General features: G+C 51.7%; 4 protein-coding genes across 4 annotated transcripts; 2 read left to right on the plus strand and 2 right to left on the minus strand.

Moving 5' to 3' along the window:
* Positions 1–1,200: 1,200 nt before the first annotated feature.
* Positions 1,201–5,210, plus strand: TGME49_246100 (phosducin, putative). The gene is made up of 6 exons (XM_018780770.1): positions 1,201–2,307; positions 2,680–3,158; positions 3,532–4,157; positions 4,226–4,269; positions 4,347–5,114; positions 5,185–5,210. Exons 1-3 carry the CDS (start codon positions 2,045–2,047, stop codon positions 3,744–3,746), a joined length of 957 nt encoding a protein of 318 aa, XP_018634908.1. The 5' UTR covers positions 1,201–2,044; the 3' UTR covers positions 3,747–4,157; positions 4,226–4,269; positions 4,347–5,114; positions 5,185–5,210.
* A 26-nt stretch (positions 5,211–5,236) lies between these two features.
* TGME49_246110 (hypothetical protein) lies at positions 5,237–7,663 on the minus strand. Its single transcript, XM_002366978.2, has 3 exons — positions 6,626–7,663; positions 5,917–6,057; positions 5,237–5,603 (listed from the first exon to the last, which is right to left on the minus strand). The coding sequence occupies exons 1-3, from the start codon at positions 7,404–7,406 to the stop codon at positions 5,365–5,367; spliced, it is 1,161 nt and encodes a 386-aa protein (XP_002367019.1). The 5' UTR covers positions 7,407–7,663; the 3' UTR covers positions 5,237–5,364.
* Positions 7,664–9,498: 1,835 nt separating this feature from the next.
* Positions 9,499–15,003, minus strand: TGME49_246120 (tetratricopeptide repeat-containing protein). The gene is made up of 7 exons (XM_018780771.1): positions 13,426–15,003; positions 12,892–13,016; positions 12,603–12,709; positions 12,065–12,134; positions 11,571–11,649; positions 10,986–11,060; positions 9,499–10,629 (listed from the first exon to the last, which is right to left on the minus strand). The coding sequence occupies exons 1-7, from the start codon at positions 14,434–14,436 to the stop codon at positions 10,471–10,473; spliced, it is 1,626 nt and encodes a 541-aa protein (XP_018634909.1). The 5' UTR covers positions 14,437–15,003; the 3' UTR covers positions 9,499–10,470.
* Positions 15,004–15,523: 520 nt separating this feature from the next.
* On the plus strand, positions 15,524–17,907 carry TGME49_246130 (serpin (serine proteinase inhibitor) superfamily protein). Its single transcript, XM_002366980.1, has 2 exons — positions 15,524–16,600; positions 17,085–17,907. Exons 1-2 carry the CDS (start codon positions 15,769–15,771, stop codon positions 17,549–17,551), a joined length of 1,299 nt encoding a protein of 432 aa, XP_002367021.1. The 5' UTR covers positions 15,524–15,768; the 3' UTR covers positions 17,552–17,907.
* Positions 17,908–18,038: the final 131 nt, after the last annotated feature.

The raw sequence follows: 18,038 nt of genomic DNA on the forward strand, positions 1-18,038 counted from the left end.
TCTGCAGAAAGTGATGTTCTGCATGGAAGTCTTCTTTCGAAGCTCACATGGTGTCTGTACAGTGCCACGAACCGCTAAGTAGTTCGACCGCGTCTGTCGCACGATAGACACATTTCTCCTCCTGGTTTCCTTGAGTGCGTTTCTCTTTTCTCCGTCTGAAGTGTGAGAGCGAGGAGCAGAAAAAAGCAGAGAACGAGAAGCCGAGACTTCATCTTTCTGCATTGTGTACTGCTGGCTTCAGACAGTGCACACCGCTTGCTCCTCCGTAAATCTGAAGAAAGGTAATCACGTGTCAGAATCACCTCTGAAAAAAAACTAGTTCATCGGAGTGTTTCCTCCAAGTCTTTCCTGCCCATTCAGCCCAGTGCCGCGTCGGCGCGTGCTGAATCTCCGAAAAATAACCACGGCAACGGCAAAATGTTGTGAACTGCATCATCAGATAATTCGCTCGTTTCTATGTTCGTGACAGAACACACTTTGCGCCTGTTCTACAGATCTGCAAAAACAATAGGGTGCATTGCTTGTCTCCTGACTCTCCTGTATCGACAGCGTGAAGGCTCGAAGGGGCTTCCTCGAAAGCCAATTCTTAAAGAAGAGTACTGCGTTGCCTGTTTAGCGTAACAGGTATATCAGCTTTCCATTTTCGTCTCTCAGATTTGGGCCAACCGACTGTGCGGGAGACGCGAACTAGCGCAAAGTCTACTCGGGCTCAGCGCCAGTGTCTCTGCACACGCCCAATGCTTGTCCGCAGAAAAAACTGAAAAAAGTCGATTTGTCGTGTGGTGAGCCGTGAGCGTGTTAATCTCGGTTGTGTCGCGACCTCGCTGAGTGGCCGGGAGAATCTGAGATGCTGCTTGGCGGCGAAGTGCAGATTCTGAAGGAGACGATGTGCGGAAACCTGAGCACATGATCTGCATGCAAGCAGAAGCCTTTCGCTGATTCACCCCTGAAGATCGCGACACGATGCGCCAGCCTCTCGCTCTTCCTCTTCTTCACTCAGTAGGATGCTATAAGGGTCCCCTTCGGTGTTCTAGGGCACCGTCCTGTGTGTCCTAGGCTGAACGCAGGAATAACCTCCTTCTCTGAAGGCAACAGTGAGATTCGCATGTGCCACGAGCTGGCGCGTTCGAATGGCAAGCTCGGAATGACAGTTTTTCTTGTTCTGAAGAGCTTTCGAGCCTTTCGTAAAGACGACCGACACGGCGTTCTGCTACTTAGCTCGCCAGACGGACACACACACACGCACAGCCGGCTGTTCCCGCATGCAAGCGGGAAACGGGTTCGTCGTGTTGGCGCGCTGCAGAAAGGGAAAAAGCCGGGATATGTCCGGTTCCGTTTTCCAGGATTTCCCCGTTCTCTATAGGTGTGTCTTCCCAATTGTCGTGTATACAGCGCCTCTTTTTGCAATGGCGTGAAAGCCGAGCGCAAGTTCGGTGCTGCGTCCAAGCCACCGGTTTCCGTTCTCTGTATGTACACCCGAACTTTTACACAGCATTTCACGGAGCCGGTTCCGTTCTGTGTCTTCTAGCAGCGTTCTGAATTCGTATCGGTTTGCTTTTCCGCTGGCTTCGTGCGGAAGTTTTCTCTTTCCCTCTCCACACGTGCGGCTTGTCTGCGTTCTTGTCTTTCCATTTCTTGTGCCTTGGTGGCGGAAACGTCGAACCCTGCGTCGTCGACTGCGCGGCCGCCCCATGGCTCTTGGTCGGTGTGTTTCTTGTCTCATTCATTCCCTTTCTTGTTGATTGTCTTTTCCCAGAGCAGGAAGAAGATACGTAGGGGCTTCTTCGTGTCTCCGGGTTTCTCCTCCGCGCTCCTTGCTCGTCGAGCGTGTCTCGTCCCGGCTTTGTGTGTCTTGGCTACCTGATCTCCGGTTTCTTCCGGTTCTCAGTTACGTGAAGGCGGACCCTCTTTTCTTCGTTCCCCGTCGTGTTTTGTATTTCTTAGCTCCACTAACCCAGATTTCCATCGTGTTATTGCAGAGCTCGCGGCTTCGCGCCACCTCCCCGCCCGTGCTGGGTCGGCCGTCAGAACCAGCCCCGCAAAAATGTCGACGACAAATCCAGAAATCCGGGAAACGGAGTGGGACGCCCTGCAGAGGAAGTTCGGAAATCTGCCGAAGCTTCCGGATGTCGTGACAGAGGAACAGCTGACGCGTGAGGTCGTCGACGCCGCCGAGAAAGTCGACACGCTGGCCAGCAAGAGCCTCAAAGAATTGGATGCGCTGGAAGATGAAGTGGAAGAAGACGTCCTCGAAAAGTATCGACGCAAGCGACTGGAGGAGATCGAGAACAGAAGGAAACTCGAAAGGTGCGTCCTCTTGTAATCAAACCGGACGCTCCCAGAGCCCACTTCAAACGACCGGGTGCACCGGTGAACTTCACAGTCCTCAGCCTCGACCAGCCAGTGTACTTGGCGGTACGTGTGCCTGTGTGTAGAAATGTAAATAAACACGTCGATACTGGAATACACAGGTTCTCGAGTGCATACATATACATACACGTACATGCATATACCTACATATACATACATATACATGCATACATACGTACATATATATATATATATATATATATGCGTATATGTCTATATAGGTGTGTATGATTGTGTATGGGTTTCGTGTGTATCTCCTCACACAAAGTACACAAGCAGGTGCATGTGGATATTTTCTCGATGTTACAGATTTGGAGATGTGTATCATTTGAGCAAGGACGGCTTCGTGGAGGAGGTGACTCGAGCGTCGGAGGTGGATCCTCTCCAAGCAAGCAGCCAGCGGTCGCCTAAGGGCGACTCGGACTCTTCTGACGAGGACGAGTCTGTGCGCAGTAAAGAAGTCGGGTGTTTCTCTTCCTCGCACCCCGAGTCCAGAAGGAAGAAACGTGGAACGTGGGTCGTCGTCCATCTCTACCAGAGCGCGGTTCCTGCATGCAAGGCCCTCAACGAACTTCTTCCGCAGCTCGCTCAGAGACATCGGGAAGTCAAATTCATGAAGGGCATCGCCACAGACGTTATCCCCAACTTCCCGGACTCGAAGGTCCCCACGATGCTCCTTTACTTTGGGGGAACGTGTCGCGCCCAAGTCGTCGGGCTTCAGAAGGAATGGGCAGACGAAGGAGACACACGAAAACTTCCTACGCTTCACGGAATCGAGAAGTTCCTCGGTACGCATATACAAAACAACTCCCTTGTCTCCGCGACCCCAGCGAAAATACCCTTTACGCAAATGTATACAGATATACATTATATATATATATATATATATATATGTGTGTATATGTACATGTATGTCTCTTTTCGCAGATACAGAAGCCGAGACTTTGGTGCGTTGAGTGATGCAGGCCTACGTGCTTTGTTGAACGTGTCTACATGTCCGCATGCGTTTTTTGTTAGTGAAGGACTGAGAGACTGGTGAGGAAAGGAGAGAGAGTTCCGGCTGGAGGCTTTCTCGGTCGCGCGTGTGGGCCAAGTGAGGCAAAAGAGAGACAGACTTTACTTTTTTGGCTGTTTTTTTATGGCGCATTCGTTGTTTTTCAGGCAGATACGGAGTTCTGAACGGAGACACTGATCGGCGAGATGAGAGTGATGGCGACAGCTCCGACGAGGACAGCAGGCGAGGCGCGCGTCACTTGCGTATTTCGTATGGAGACAGCCGAGGGCGAGACGACGAAAGCGATGAGGAAAAAGAGAGAACGAGAACCAAGGGGTATTCTTCCTTAGGCTTCGATCGCAAAGTTCAACGAGGCTACTGACGAGCAGGAGGAAGGGACCCGAGAGAGAAGACACGAGAAAGACAGGGAAAGTGAAGAGAAAGTCGAGATGCGGCCGAGGGGAACGAGGGGAAAAGAGGAGACCAGAAAGATAAGCGACAACAGGTAGAGCCAAAGGAGACGAAAGTTCTCCACATGGGGGAACAGAGAGAAATGGAAAGCGCGACGACAGAGCGTCGAGCAAGTGTCGCGGGTTAGGCCGTGTCGACTGGCGCTGGTGGAACGCAAGAGCGACGACAGAGAATGACACTCAGACTTCGTAAGGGAGACAGGATAACTGTTTTTTGCCAGCATAGTTGAGAACTCGACTGCAGACACCCCATTTGTCGTGCCTTCCGGCTTTTGGCATGGAACGAGCACCTGAAAAGCTAGGCAGGCCTTCTGAGAAACACAGTGAGACCCAGAGAAACGCGTGCGTTCTTCTTGAGAGGACGCGTCCAAACAAGTTTCCTTTTCCGCAGTTGGAGGAGCGCAGAAGGGACTTTGATCAAAAGGTGGCGTTTTTGTAAGAAAAACAAACGCTTTTCTGTAACGTCATAGCAGAGACGTAAACGGCTTTTCTGAGGCTGTGCACGGAAACAGGTCGCAGCGTCGATACGCCTGAGCGAGCTTCAAGTCTAAGGCAGCAAAGCTCTTGCTGTTATGTCTCGTCAAGGGAGAGGTCCGGTGGAGCAGTCGCCAGGTGGCTTCCAAAGAACTCCAGGGGGAAATGTTTCGGGGAGTAGATTTGTGACTTCTCTTGGTCACCTTTATGCTCCTCCCCACTGGTCGTTCTCTCACGTGACCGCTCAGACCAACGGGTGCTTTACAGAAGCGTTCCTTCAAGCACATATCTTAACGCTGTGTGTTTCTGTATTTTAGAGCTGTGTTCCTGTGCAGTTAGGCAAGCATATTGGTAGGCAGGCTTCGCGCTGTACAGACGTGAACCACACAGAGAGCAAAACAGCTACTTAGGAAGGAAAGATGGTAGCAACATGAATACAAATGAAGGTATCTGCTGTCCTTTTCTGGGAGGCTTTTGGGTTGGAAGAAGTTTGAGAAGAGTAGCTTCGAGAGAAGATACTGAAGGACTCGCGGGGTGCCGGGGCGCGTGCTGCTGTTTGTGCTGTATGCTCTGAGGCGCTGCAGATGCACTTGCTTTGTCTTCGTTACAGAGTGAACAAACAGAGGTTTTCTTCACCACTCAAAGTGCAGGGAAGCTGTATCAGAATAAACACCCAGGTGGCGCGACAAGCGGATGTTTTTTTTCGCGTGCCTGCTTGTGGCTTCAGTCGGTAGAAGGGATGCTAAAGAGGCAGCGATGACGATCACTCACTGCATTTACCTTTTCGAAATCTGTTCGGTTTACCGGTACGAAAAATAAGACACGCATTGCTAGAGACGGTTTCCCACTGGAGGAATGCGATTGGCCACTCCACAGGAAAGTGTTGTTCGTGCGGCTTGTGGACCTGCGGCCCACTGAAAAGACCCTTTCCCCTTGTGTGAGTTTATGCCTGCGGGTCCACTAAAACTGCATTAGGAGTAGGCTCGCTGGATTTGACCCTGGGAACAAAGGGAGAAGCGGAAAGACATTCCCAAAGTCCCTCTCGTGCCTTCGGTTTCAGAGCGCCAGACGTCTGTAGTCGATCATCGCGCTGTCTTGTTCCATGAGGTAGGTGCCGCTCTCGTCGTCCGCAAACTGGTCGAGCAGCTCGATGAATATTGCAGTCTGCTTAGTGACAATGTCAATGGTCGGCGACTCCACGTATTTGATGCATTTCGGGTGAGAATCCCGGCCGAACTGCGATTGAAGATACTCTGAAGCATTGTGAAGGGCAATGTGCTCAAAGTCCTGGTCACCTGCATGCGTGGAGCAAAAGGCGCAATACATTGCGCTGCAAGGGCGTCTTAGTCCGCAGCAAAAGCGGAAGGCGCCTCCCTGTCCTACAGAGAGACTCAAGATACAACTGCGGCGAAGCCCGGAGCACCACAGGGGAACGAAGACGTGAATGGATGAAGAGGGGGCACGGTATCATCCGCAAAAACAAACAGTGCACTACAAACGTACGAGCGACTTCATAAACAAGATCCTTGTGGCCCAAAGAGAAAGGTAGCCCCCGGTCGAATATCTTTGTCGCGAGGAGTGTGCTGCCTCTCATTGTAGCTTCCGTACCGATTGTCATAACTGAGAGCTTTTGGTTAGCATGCCGTCCTGCGAAATCGAGCAGCATCTGGACGAGAGCTGTGTCCTTCCAGTCCTCCAACGGAAGGCCGTGCGGCTCACACATGTCCCGAGCAGAGACTACAGCAATGCCTGGCAACGAAGGAAACCACAGTGCGGGCAGCCAACCAGGTTGTCGTTCTGTCTGCGAGTGTAATACTACCTGGAGTAGCAAGCGCTGAAAAGAATCAGAAACCGCCAGCCAGTCCTATAGTCATACAGATCTCAGGAAAGGTAAAACGCGTCGCTCCCACCATTTCTTCTGCCAATGTTTGTTTGCCAGCATATGAAACGAAACCCGATTTGAGGGTGTCTCAGAACCATTTCGTGGCTCTGGGTGTCACTCCAGGTCACCATATCGATTTTTTCAGTGATCGCCATCATCTTGTTGCCCTGGCGGAAGTCGTAATCCATCCTAAGTTCTGTGGTGGCCAATTTAAACTGCCAATCAAGTAGGCACAAGGGACTAGTTTTTCCCTTGCCGAGCGCATCATGTCAGCAATTGCGTATGTGTACACTGGTTCTTGTTTACGGCCATTCGAATGCCATTTCGTTTCCGCGCAACTTTCCAAGTAAAACCTCCTTCGATAGAAGATGATTACTTGCTGCTTCGGCTAACGTTTTACTACAGAGGCAGTTGCGGGAGTCCTGGTGCACTCACGTAGCTCATTCACAGTTCTGTGGATGACGGGCAGGAGTCGGAGAGTTTTGATGAGTCCGACGCTCGTGGCGTTGGACATGATGGCAACTTCTCCCTTTTCCTTGCACTTTAACAGCAGCGTCCGCACACTGTTCTGCAGCAAGTCCATCTTGGACTTTAGGACGGGGGAGCTCAGCGCGGGGCATGGCTTCTTGCTCATATAAAGATTCGACCCATTTTGGCCGTACAATTCCGACAGCCAGTCGGTCGGGCAGAGTGTATTGTCCCAGTCAAACACGTAGAACCGAGCAAAATGGTTTCCCTCCTGAAGAGGCACGGGAGGCGAAACGTCAAAGTGCTTCCCGCTCTGGTGAGCGCTGAGTTCCTGTATCGTCCCAGCTCTCACGAGTGCAGTGGCGTTTGTGCCCCCGGACAATTCGGTAGCGCCTGGACTGCCCGGACCATAGGCCGAGGGACATGGTGCGGCAGGCCTTGATGTAACTGCTGGGACGACGGAAGTGCTTGGGCGCTGTGTGGGCGCCGAAGGAGAAGCCTGCGGAAGAACCTCGCCGTCCTCCCCGCGGCCACCCGCCCAGGTAAGCGGCTGTATTGCAGGGCTGCCGGGAAGGACACTAGTTAGATTTTGACGAGCTCTGACAACGCCCATCGGGCGCACAAGGATGCCCTTGGAACCGGGGGGAACGGCCCTCTGGCTGGGAGCTGAAAGCGGAGCTGGTGGAAGCCCATGGGGAGGAGTAAAGGGGAGCGTCTTCGCCGGCCCGCGAGCAGAGAAATACGACATGATTGAAGCCGTGGCAAGGCTCTCTTTCGCTGCGTCGATTATTGAGAGGCCATGATACTGCGGCAGGGTATGCAGGGCGTTCGGGCGCTCCGCCGTAGAGAGAAGCCCCCAAGCAGCTAACGAATAAGACAGAGGAACGCTGCCGTGTGGAGCGAGTGAGAACGAATTCGTGGTGGAACAACGCCAAAACGGTCTTTCTGATCGATGCTGGTAACCCGTGCTCTTCAGATGGCGAAACAATGCGATACAGACACACGCAAGTCACTGCGGAGAGGGAAGCGATTTCAAAACTCTTTGCACCAGTTACTTTACTTTATTGTTCCGTCCGTGTGTCTGGAAAAGCTTGGAAACAGTTGCCCCTTACCCTCTGTCTATCATCGGTGAGGCCGCTTTTTCCTAAATCTTGAACTCTCCAGGCCTCCGACGAAGTGAGGCCGGAGACTGACAGAAACTTAAAGAGATAGGTTTGGCACTTCGCGTCTTCGGAGGCGCCAGCTTCTGTCACCGCTACGTTTATCGACGCGTGTCACACGCTTCGAAAGCTTGTTCCACCCTAGGTAATGCAAACTCCTCATCCTCTCTTCAGTTTTTAGACCGCGGTTGCCTCTCGTACTGGCCAGAGAAACTGCACGCTAAGACCTTTCAGCCCCAACAGAAGCCCCAAAGCGATTCCGCTAGATGCATGGACATACTGCCATCTACAGCTAGGCTAAACAGTTTGAGACCAGCTAAAAGTGACTGGGATTCTTCTGGATAGAAGCACAAAGATCTAAGAAACGCGACGGATTTATACGTAAGCTTTGCCTGCTCTTTTTGAAACGTCATTCCTACAAGTCCAAAGGGAGCGTCAGGCTGCGTCCTGTGGCCCCGCGACGCCGAGTCGGTGTTATGCTAACGTGAAAAGCCACGACTCACTGCGACACTATTCTGTTGTTGTATCTCCCAGGGCACGACGCGCTACAGTAACAACGAAACGCATCTTTTCCCATTGTCGGTTGCTAGCACAAACGGCAGAGTACTTGACAGACGCTGAGCGTGCATCAGACAAGGGTTCCTTAAATGTGCCGGATCGCTCACAGTCGGAAGGAGTAATGGACGGCTGGAGTGGCCATACCTAGAGATGTCCTTCTAGCCAAAAACTGAGATTAGAACGGGGCTGGAAGCTCACTGAATGCCCTTCGGAAATTCCTATTTCACACTGGTTGTTGTCTACTCAGAGTGTAAAACTAAACACAGAAACCGCATGACATATTTCAAGCTGTGGCCTTCGAAACACACATTCGTCTACAAACCTTCTATAATACTGGACGCAGAGGAAGTCCGCGAATCGACTCTCCAGATGCGGAAACTTCGTTCGCTATTACCCCCTTGTTGTCAAGTGTATTGCTGTAATCCTTGACTATCTCTCGTCTCAGTTACAAGCGGAACCGACGCTTGCTGCTGCCCCTCCGGAAGCCGGTACAGAAGCTTCCTGAAGAATGCGAGGAACCGGACCTGCCTTACTCACGATGCAAGTGACAGCATCAAGTTTCACTGTCGCCCCACGGCAAGGTTCTCGGGAAGAGATGAGGCAACAATGTCCTGATGTTCGAAACCAAACGAAGTGGACTGGCCGAATTCTACTGTCTGACTTGTGGCGTGCCCCGAAAATGCGGAAAGCATCTAGCCCTTTTTTTACGTTGGATCTACCGCTGAATGCCAAGCAAGATTATTCAGTCCCCGCTTGAATGCGTGCATAATCCTTCAAATTGCCCCATTCACGTGCGCACCGTGTGACCACTCGGCCTTACCAACTGCAGCTCAGCAGTCCCTGGTGACTGCCAGATTCCTGTGCTTCTGTATCATCCAGCAACTAGAGAGGCTGCCCATACAAAGAGTGATAGCACCAGAGCTCCTAGCCTTTACCGCCACCTCAAGATTGTCGGGTTTTCGTGGATGACGTCCCGTCAGCTGACACATCCCATTTAGAAGAACACTGAACGACCAACAAACGCGGTTCTTTGTCGCACTAGTTTTCAGCTCAGTCTGTCCTTCGCAAACAGAGTCAAACTGAAACTAATAGCCCAGGGCAACAATTGCGTACCCTGAAAACTACCAGTTTCATCTCATTTGAGCAATGGAGGAACATCCTACTTCCGCTGTATGCGTTTGAGGTTTTCTGCAGTTCCCCAACGCGTCGTCGTTAAAGATCACGGCATCGCTGTTTCCATATACACGTTAAGGGTGAGTGAGGCAACACACAGCCGGTGCACATGGGCTTCTTATATGTTTTACGAGCCTCAAAAATGATTTTTCTGAACCGTCCTCCTCTCAAGATGTGATGTGAACTTTACCAGCTGCACCCTCAACCCTCCGTTTGCCCGCTCTCTGCCAGTCGCCATTGGGATATCGAACATTTCCCACGAAGAAAGCAAGAACCTGACGCGATCGTTCCGAACGCTAACCAAGCACTGCAGCGAGAGAAACAACATCACTTTTGAAGACCATTACTCTTTTTCCACGGTTGGACTAGAAAATTTGCGTGTTACTCGATACCTGGACGCGGCACGGGGGATTTTGTTTTTGACATGACTTCGTGACGCATGGCATTTGTCAGTGTTTCGCTTTGCCACTTCTGGGAGATAGGTCCTCACTGAGTAAAGCAAAAACCGACCGAGTGTGCACTTTTCCACAACCTCGATACCTATATCTCTCTCTTGCCTCGGGTTCTCGCCTGCAAGTCGAAAGAAGCGGTATTCACCAATGTTCTGTCTGCATTCGCAGCCTCGCTGCTCTAGGCATGTGTGGCAGCGAAAGTCGACACCTTTAGTTACATTGACGGGCACTAAAGCTTTTTCCTTGTTCAGTTCCAGGGCATTCCCAAAACGTTTCTCCACAAAACACCCTGCTAGTCACGTTTTTGTTCTCCGTGAATTTCGTAGGTCGGGGGTTTCATACTGCATTCAGAAGGGGAGTGGTTCAACTCGCTACGAAAAGGTAAACAGGGGAGAGCCACCCCGCTATTTTTTGTTGCCTTCCTCGGCAAATCGCGGGAGAAACTGAATCGTGTTCAGTATGCTGTCAGTTACGCCATTCCGTAGATGGCAGCCAAGTCGGGGGAAAGCTTGATACTTTTTCTAAAGAGGACGGCGGCCTCGTCTGCCTGGCCCTCTTCCGCAAGCAGCTCTGCCCGCTGCCACAGTGCAAATGCCTCCTGATCTTTCGGCGTAGTCAAAAGAGGTATCTGCGCAGACAGGAAATCGGAAGAACACGCGTACGAAGGTTAGACGATGGCGCATGCCGACCTCACAAAAATAGCCGACTCTGTAACCCCCATCACCTATTTTATGTAAAACAAAGGTGACAGAGAAGGGGGGAACCTTTGGAAACACAACTTGTCGGAATGACGGAAACGCGTCCACAACACCCTTTCTTTAAGCGACCGAATGAATTGTATTGAGGCTACAGGTAGCCAGCAGACGACGTTGACGTAGCATTCGCAAAAATCAAGTATCATAGCTTCGGCATGGGTCAAAAGAATCCATCAAATGATTCCCGCCATTCGCCAGTGAAGACACATGATGGATAAAAGAACCTTACTTTTCGCCTGTACAGAACATCTGTCCGAATGATGAACTTGGAAGCCCCTGGTCCGACACGGCGCCCTTCGTGCATCTGACACAACGCAGAATGAAAAGGCAGTCATACATGCGTCAATACAAGAGACAGCACTTTCCGTTGTCACTATTATCTGCAAAAATGTGAGGTAAATAAAAAACTCCGGCAAAGCGCTCTATTCTTGTACACTTCCCTAGGCGTGTGACTGACAGTATCATAGATTGACCCAAGAGAAAACCAAGATACTCCGACAACAGCGCAGGCATGTGTACACGGATTTTCCCCTGCATGCGTGCATGCACCGTGAGCCTCGGTTTATGTGCGTCCACACGCGATCATTTTCCCAGACCTGATTGTCTCACTGTCTCCTCACACGCCGCCTGTAAATGCAGAAGAGTCTTCACCTATGTATGAAACGGGGCAAGGATAATCTATTCTGCTTGTCAGCACTCAAGTGGCGACCGCAAAGAATACACGTGACATGAAAGAAGGACGCAGAGAACTCGAACAAACGCAAAACATATCTCAAGAAATACGAAGTGGGAAGATGTGCGACGTCGTGCCCACCTGAGTATGATAAAAAAAAAGCATCCGCCCCGCGAGCGCCTCTACGGAGTCGACGATAAATTGAGGATCGGCCGTGTGCCTGATCGAAAAAAAAAGTTGAACACATCACAGGAACTATAGGGATACGCTACGGAGAGGAAATTCGGACAGAAAGAAGGAAACTGCCAAGAAAAATACACACCGCAAAGAACTCCTCAATGTGTATGCGAAGACAAGCACCGAACACATGCAGGCACATCAATAAGAGATGTGGGTGGACTGATGCATAGTGGACAGATCGAAAAATTAACCTCTTTGTGAAGTTCACCGCAAATAGGTAGACCGTCAAACGCGTCTGACGACGGAAAACCAACATATATATGCATATATATAAGAACGCCAGTGGAAAACTACAATACACAGGATGCAATTAACGAACATTCGCCTTTGACACAACACGACATGTTTTCTTCTCTATCAATGGAACGAGACAACACTAGCAGGAGGCTTCTTACCTTCCTGCTTCATCTATAACCATCGGATGTGTCTTTTGTGCATTGTCAATGACCAGCGTTTCGCCTCCATCTGTCAGTGGAAACAACAGAGAACAGGAAGGGCTCTTTTCGTCCATCTTATCAGGGTGAGCACTCGACTCAAAAGTCGGCAGGGGAACTTGCTCTTTTCTCTGGAGAAAAAGGAAAAGCGCTTCCTTCGTCTGCTGAGAACATACATCCCCTGCTGGCCGTTGTGTCTCCGTCACGGCAAAGGCAGGTGAGCAATGCCTTTGCCTTTTCCGTGGCGTCTTGGGTAGAGAAACGCGACGGAGACGCAGCAGCACCCCAGTGTTTTCTTCGTCTTCCCTATGAGAAGACTTATTGACAAAAGACACGCGAAGTGTCTTTACATCCGCTCTCTGTCACCACGGAACGCAAACATAACAGGATCTTGTGTCGCGTGTATCGAAAGACCTGTTCAGAACGCGAAGAGCAGTCCCACAGCAAAGGGGAAAAGAGAAAAGAATTCGTGAAAAGAATTCACGGAATGTTGACTTGCCCTCAACGTCATTTAAATAGAGAACGGTCGGCCACAGCGTCCGCGTGTTGAAATCCGCAGCTGAGCAGCCGTCGGAGTGGGGTCCGAAGTGAGCGCCATCTGTGTATCTGTGAGGAAGACGAAAGAAAAGGAGAAAGGTCATGAACGGATGAAAAAGAGACACCGGCAGAAACAGAGAGCACTCGAAAGAGAGAGAAGACGACAGAGACCTAGAAACGAGAGAGACCTAGAGGCAGAGAAGCAAAGAGAGAGGGTGGAGCAAGCGCAGAGAAAAACTCTGGAGACGAACTTCGCAAATAGCAGGTGAGGATTGACTCCGCATGCAATCCACTCTCCGACAAGATCGCGTTCGCCGCGCTCTTCGTCGTCTTCCTCGATCGTCACCTCGGGAATCACCCAGTCTTTGATTCTCTCCTGCCCACAACACAGGAAAACGTTCTGAACCTTAAACGCTAACCAGGCGAGTCAAGAACCGGAGAAAGCACATGAGAGACCTGAAATGGAGAAGAAGGATCACTTTTCAGGAGACAGGGCCGACAAGAGTGGACGATGCACAAGGCGAAGAAGTGACCAAAGACAAAACGCGAAAATAAAAATGGACAGAGATATGACGGTTTCTATTTAGATTTTGGATTGCAAGCACACTCAGTGGACCTCTGCAGTCGCTTTGACACACGAGAACTAGACGCGTACAAACATTTCCAAGCAACTACTCCCATCAACGAGCACCTGTCTACACTTGCACCCATATACACATACATACAAATATGTATATGCATGTATATCTGTATTTGGATGAACATCTGTGTATGGAGAACGGTACCCAGATAACATCCGCCAGAGCAGCATGGTCAATTTCCACTGTATAGGCGCTTCTGTATTTGGAGTTGGCTGTGCCCGTGGAGTCCCAGTACGTGAATTTCGGGCCTTCCTCGACGCGGCGGCGAAGCCACTCGCACTCCGCAGCCGAGAAGACTCCGTCCAGAACAAAAGCATCTCGAACCTCAGACAACGGCACAGAACAAGACGAAGAGGCAGAAGAAGGAAAAGACGAAGCAGAGTCCTCGGGAGGCGAGGCCGGTTGGACGTTGCCTTGCCAGGGTACCCGGCCGCGTCTGTAGATGTCTGTTCGACTGACGCGCTTCCGAGGTTCGTCCGTTTTTGTTTGAGAGATTTTCAAGAACTCCTCGAGAGGCAGCACCTGTTGTCCAGAAAACGCCTTCTTGTCAACTACCTTTTGCAGGCGCTTTTCACATTCTCCGGCACTCGCCTCAGCACCACATGCCGGGGTCTTTCCCTGTCTCTGTGTCGTTTTGGTGCACACAGAGAAGCGCAGAGCCTCAAGAGCGACGTCCACATCGGAGTCATCTTCGAGGGCCTCTGTACGTTTCACGAGGTGCTCTTCCTCTCCGTCTGAAGCTCCTAAAAGATCCCCGTGCTCCGTGTTGTCTTGCGCCGGAGTTCGAGGAACAGCAGCGAGCTTCGCACAGGAGAAAGTAGCCTTCGTCTCGCCCTCGGCCTCGCGAAGAGGAGAAGGAGAAGGCGTCTTGCAGCTTCCAGAAAACGTCGTCATCGCGGAACCACAGTGACGACGAGTTTTGAGGGAAAAACATACGGCACTCGCGCTAACAACTCCCCGCGAGTATGGACATCTCTCCGGCACCGGGTAGGAGCGTGAAACTTTGCTTGTGGAGAAATCGGAGGGATTCCTCCGGGGATATAAGCCACCAGAAGCCACTGGCTGTCTGCGAGGTCCTTTGTGCGAGTTCGAGAAAATTTTCGCAGCTATTTGAGGCAGCTTCGTGGAGACTCTCTGCGTGCTTTCTACGTGCATGCAGTCAAGGTATAAGAACGTCCGGACTCTCAGCGACACCAGTTAGTCAGGCGCGTTCTTTTGACAACCGTTCGGAGTTTGACGCGGTAAATGGAATTTCTCTCTCCGCGTGCTGCGACAGTAAAAAACATGTAGATTTCCGAACCTGGGGGGTACGCCACATCATCCCGCGTTGGCACGCGAATCGACCGTGAAGTTCTTCCCCCCAGGAGGTCCCTTCATCGGCGCTTCTAGCAGACCAGAAAGTTATACGCAGAAACCTCTACAGGTGCTTTTTCTATGGTGAAAAGGTCTCGGATCGTTCTCTGCATGATTGAGGTGGGGGTTTCATTCCAAGGCACTACACAGCCTCGCTGGCATTCTGTTCTGTCGCGGTGTGTCTGTCTCTCGATGGCTCAGTGAGTCTTTTTCGCGGTCCCGTTCCACCGCGCTGTTTCGCTGCCAAGCTCTTTTCTTTCTCGCGTGCATGGAAAAACAAAATGAAAACCGAATTCGACGGGGTGAACCAGATAAGTGAAACTGTTCTGTAACTGGGTGCAATTGAGGAGGACCGGTGTTACTAAAGGTTGTCGGCACAATTGTGCAGGACGAGACAGAACGGCAAGAGCCGCATCGAAGCATCTCAAGTGGGCGCGGCGCTAGGTTTAATGCGCAAGCAAACGACATGTAGAGAGCCTTGCATTCGCGGCCATCGATTCTATTTCTTTCCGGAACACCCGTTCGTTTTTAAGCCGACACAGTCGGTACAACTTGACTTTTGACGTCTTTCGGGCAGTGGCAAATGGTGGGAGGAGAGCCCGGGAGGCCAGTTCTCTGTCGGGAGACGGAGACGACACCGATCCTTCGCCGGAGGACTGGAGGGAACACTACCATTCATTTAAGGAAACCCTGGTAGAGTTTGTGCGAAATGCAGAGACGGGGCTCCACTATGCCCCAAAAGGCTTGCTAAACAGCGGTGTCGCTGGCGGACGGGGAGCACCAGGGGATCTGAAAGACCCTATTGTGCATGTCGGCTAGGCGACGAGTCGCTCCCGCGGTGAGCTCCACGCTCGTGAGGGTAGCTTTTTACGGTTCGCATAGACCGACGAGACGCCCCATTTTATTTATGTTTTGAGCTGCGTTTGAGGAGCTCGCCAGTTTTGCTCGACTTGTTTTCCTTTAGTAAACTATTTTGTTCAGCTCCATCGTTTCCAGGTAGGCGAAAAACGTTCCCTGTTTTTCGGTTTAGCGACGCGCGACGCAGCGCGGTCTTTTCCCTGGCATTTTTCTCCAGCGTTCCCAGCGCCACGCATCGCTTGTTCGCCCGTGAATTTGCTCTATATTGCACCAACAATGTCAAACTTCTTAGAGGGTCTCGCTTCCTTTTTCTCGGGCAAGAAACCCGAAAAGTCTGACGAAATGGCGTCCATGTCGACTCCCGCGGCCGAGCTGCAGCGCGCGATGGCTGCCCGCAAACGCGCGCAAGGCAGAGACGGGAACTTTGTGATGTCGCCGTTCTCGGTCTTGCTTGTGTTCGCGATGGCCATGCGCGGCGCAAGTGGTCCGACGCTGCGCGAAATGCACAACTTCCTCAAACTTTCCTCCCTGCCTGCCGTCCCGAAGCTCGATCAAGAGGGCTTTTCCCCGGAAGCTGCTCCCCAGCTCGCCGTGGGGTCTCGGGTGTATGTCCACCAGGACTTCGAAGGCAACCCGCAGTTCCGGAAGTACGCGAGCGTCCTCAAAACTGAATCTGCGGGCGAAACTGAGGCCAAAACACTCGATTTCGCAGACACCGCGGCTGCAGTTGAGGAAATTAACGGCTTCGTCTCTAAGCAGACGCACGAACACATCAAACAACTCGTGACGGCGCAAGACGTCAACCCGAACACCAAGCTCGTCCTCGTCAGTGCAATGTACTTCAAGTGCAGTTGGGCTAAGCAGTTTCCCAAGCACCGAACTGACACTGGAACTTTCCACGCGCTGGTAAACGGCAAGCACGTGGAGCAGCAAGTCAGCATGATGCACACAACCCTGAAGGACTCGCCACTTGCTGTCAAGGTGGACGAAAACGTCGTCGCCATTGCGCTGCCCTATTCAGACCCCAACACCGCAATGTACATCATTCAGCCCCGAGACTCGCACCACCTCGCCACGCTTTTCGACAAGAAAAAGAGCGCCGAACTAGGTAAGAAATCAAAAGTTACCGCAACGCAGAAGCACAGTGAGACGACAGGGACGAAACAACGACGAGGGCACGAGGTCGCCAGGATGGCGCCGCCGACTGAGGGAAAGAAGGTCCAACCACTCCTAGAAACACACAAAATGCAGCTGTTCCATATATATATATATATATGTATATATATATCATACAAAGAAATGCGTGTATATTCAAATGTATTTCCATAAATAAATATACACGTAGATTACATACGGTTTCCGGTTTGGATGCTTTTTTTGCAGTAGGTTCACTTTCGAGTGTGTTTATACTCTAAATCCTTTGGTGTGTGGGAGAATTTCATTTGCTGGAGTCGCAGTTTTATTCCTGTCCATCCGGACAACCTCTCGGGAAGGTCGACTCGTGAAACTCGTCCTTTCATGGGGAGTTTCCCCCTTAGAGTTGTTTTCGGCCATATCCGCCGCGTGTTTTTTCGTGTACTCTTTCCGCGCAGGCGTAGCGTACATCGAGTCTCTTGTGCGGGAGATGCGGAGCGAAGAGACTGCCGAGGCTATGTGGGGAAAGCAAGTGCGTCTGACGATGCCCAAGTTCAAGCTGAGCTCTGCGGCGAACCGGGAAGACCTGATTCCGGTGTTCAGCGAGGTGCTCGGAATCAAAAGCATGTTCGACGTGAATTCTGCGGACTTCTCCAAGATCACTGGAAACCGTGACCTGGTCGTCTCGTCTTTCCTCCATGCAGCGGACATCGACGTAGACGAGAACGGGACTGTGGCGACCGCCGCAACGGCCATGGGCATGATGCTGCGCATGGCCATGGCCGAGCCGAAGATCGTGAACGTGACGATCGACAGACCCTTCGCCTTTCAGATTCGCTACACTCCGGCCTCGGGAAAGCAAGACGGCAGCGACGACTACGTCCTCTTCAGCGGACAGATCACTGACGTCGCCGCGGCGCAGTAGGCGGGCGAGCTCGGGGACTGCGAAGGCTGAGATTTTGTGGTCTAGACGGGATTGCTTCGACCGCGAATCCGAAAGTCGAGGGGGCAGGTCCCCCTCCACGTCGAGGAATGTGAACAGAGATGGTACTTTTCAAGAAATCCGTGTTTCGTAGACGAGACATGTGCAATCAATCCTGCAGGGGGTTCTGAGCAGAAGCTGCTGCGGGCACTGCGAGACTCTGTGAGGGTCCAGGCGGCTCCATACGAAAGTCTCTTCTTTCCTAACTGCATGCAACACGCAGCGGTGTCTCTTTGTGGTGCAGTGTCTCCACCCAACGCAGTTTGAGGGCTTGGCGCCCGTAATGCTCTTAGCCGCTACCGGGCAGACACGGCGACTTCAGTGGCGCCGAAAAAGGAAGCCGGAGGCATTCCTTTGTCGTTCTCAACGCCAGGCGCGGTCGGAATTGCGCTTTCTACGTGCCTCGCTTGGGGCGTCTCGCACAGACGCG

Source organism: Toxoplasma gondii, chromosome XII (assembly GCF_000006565.2).
Source record: "Toxoplasma gondii ME49 chromosome XII, whole genome shotgun sequence".
Classification (NCBI taxonomy): domain Eukaryota; phylum Apicomplexa; class Conoidasida; order Eucoccidiorida; family Sarcocystidae; genus Toxoplasma; species Toxoplasma gondii.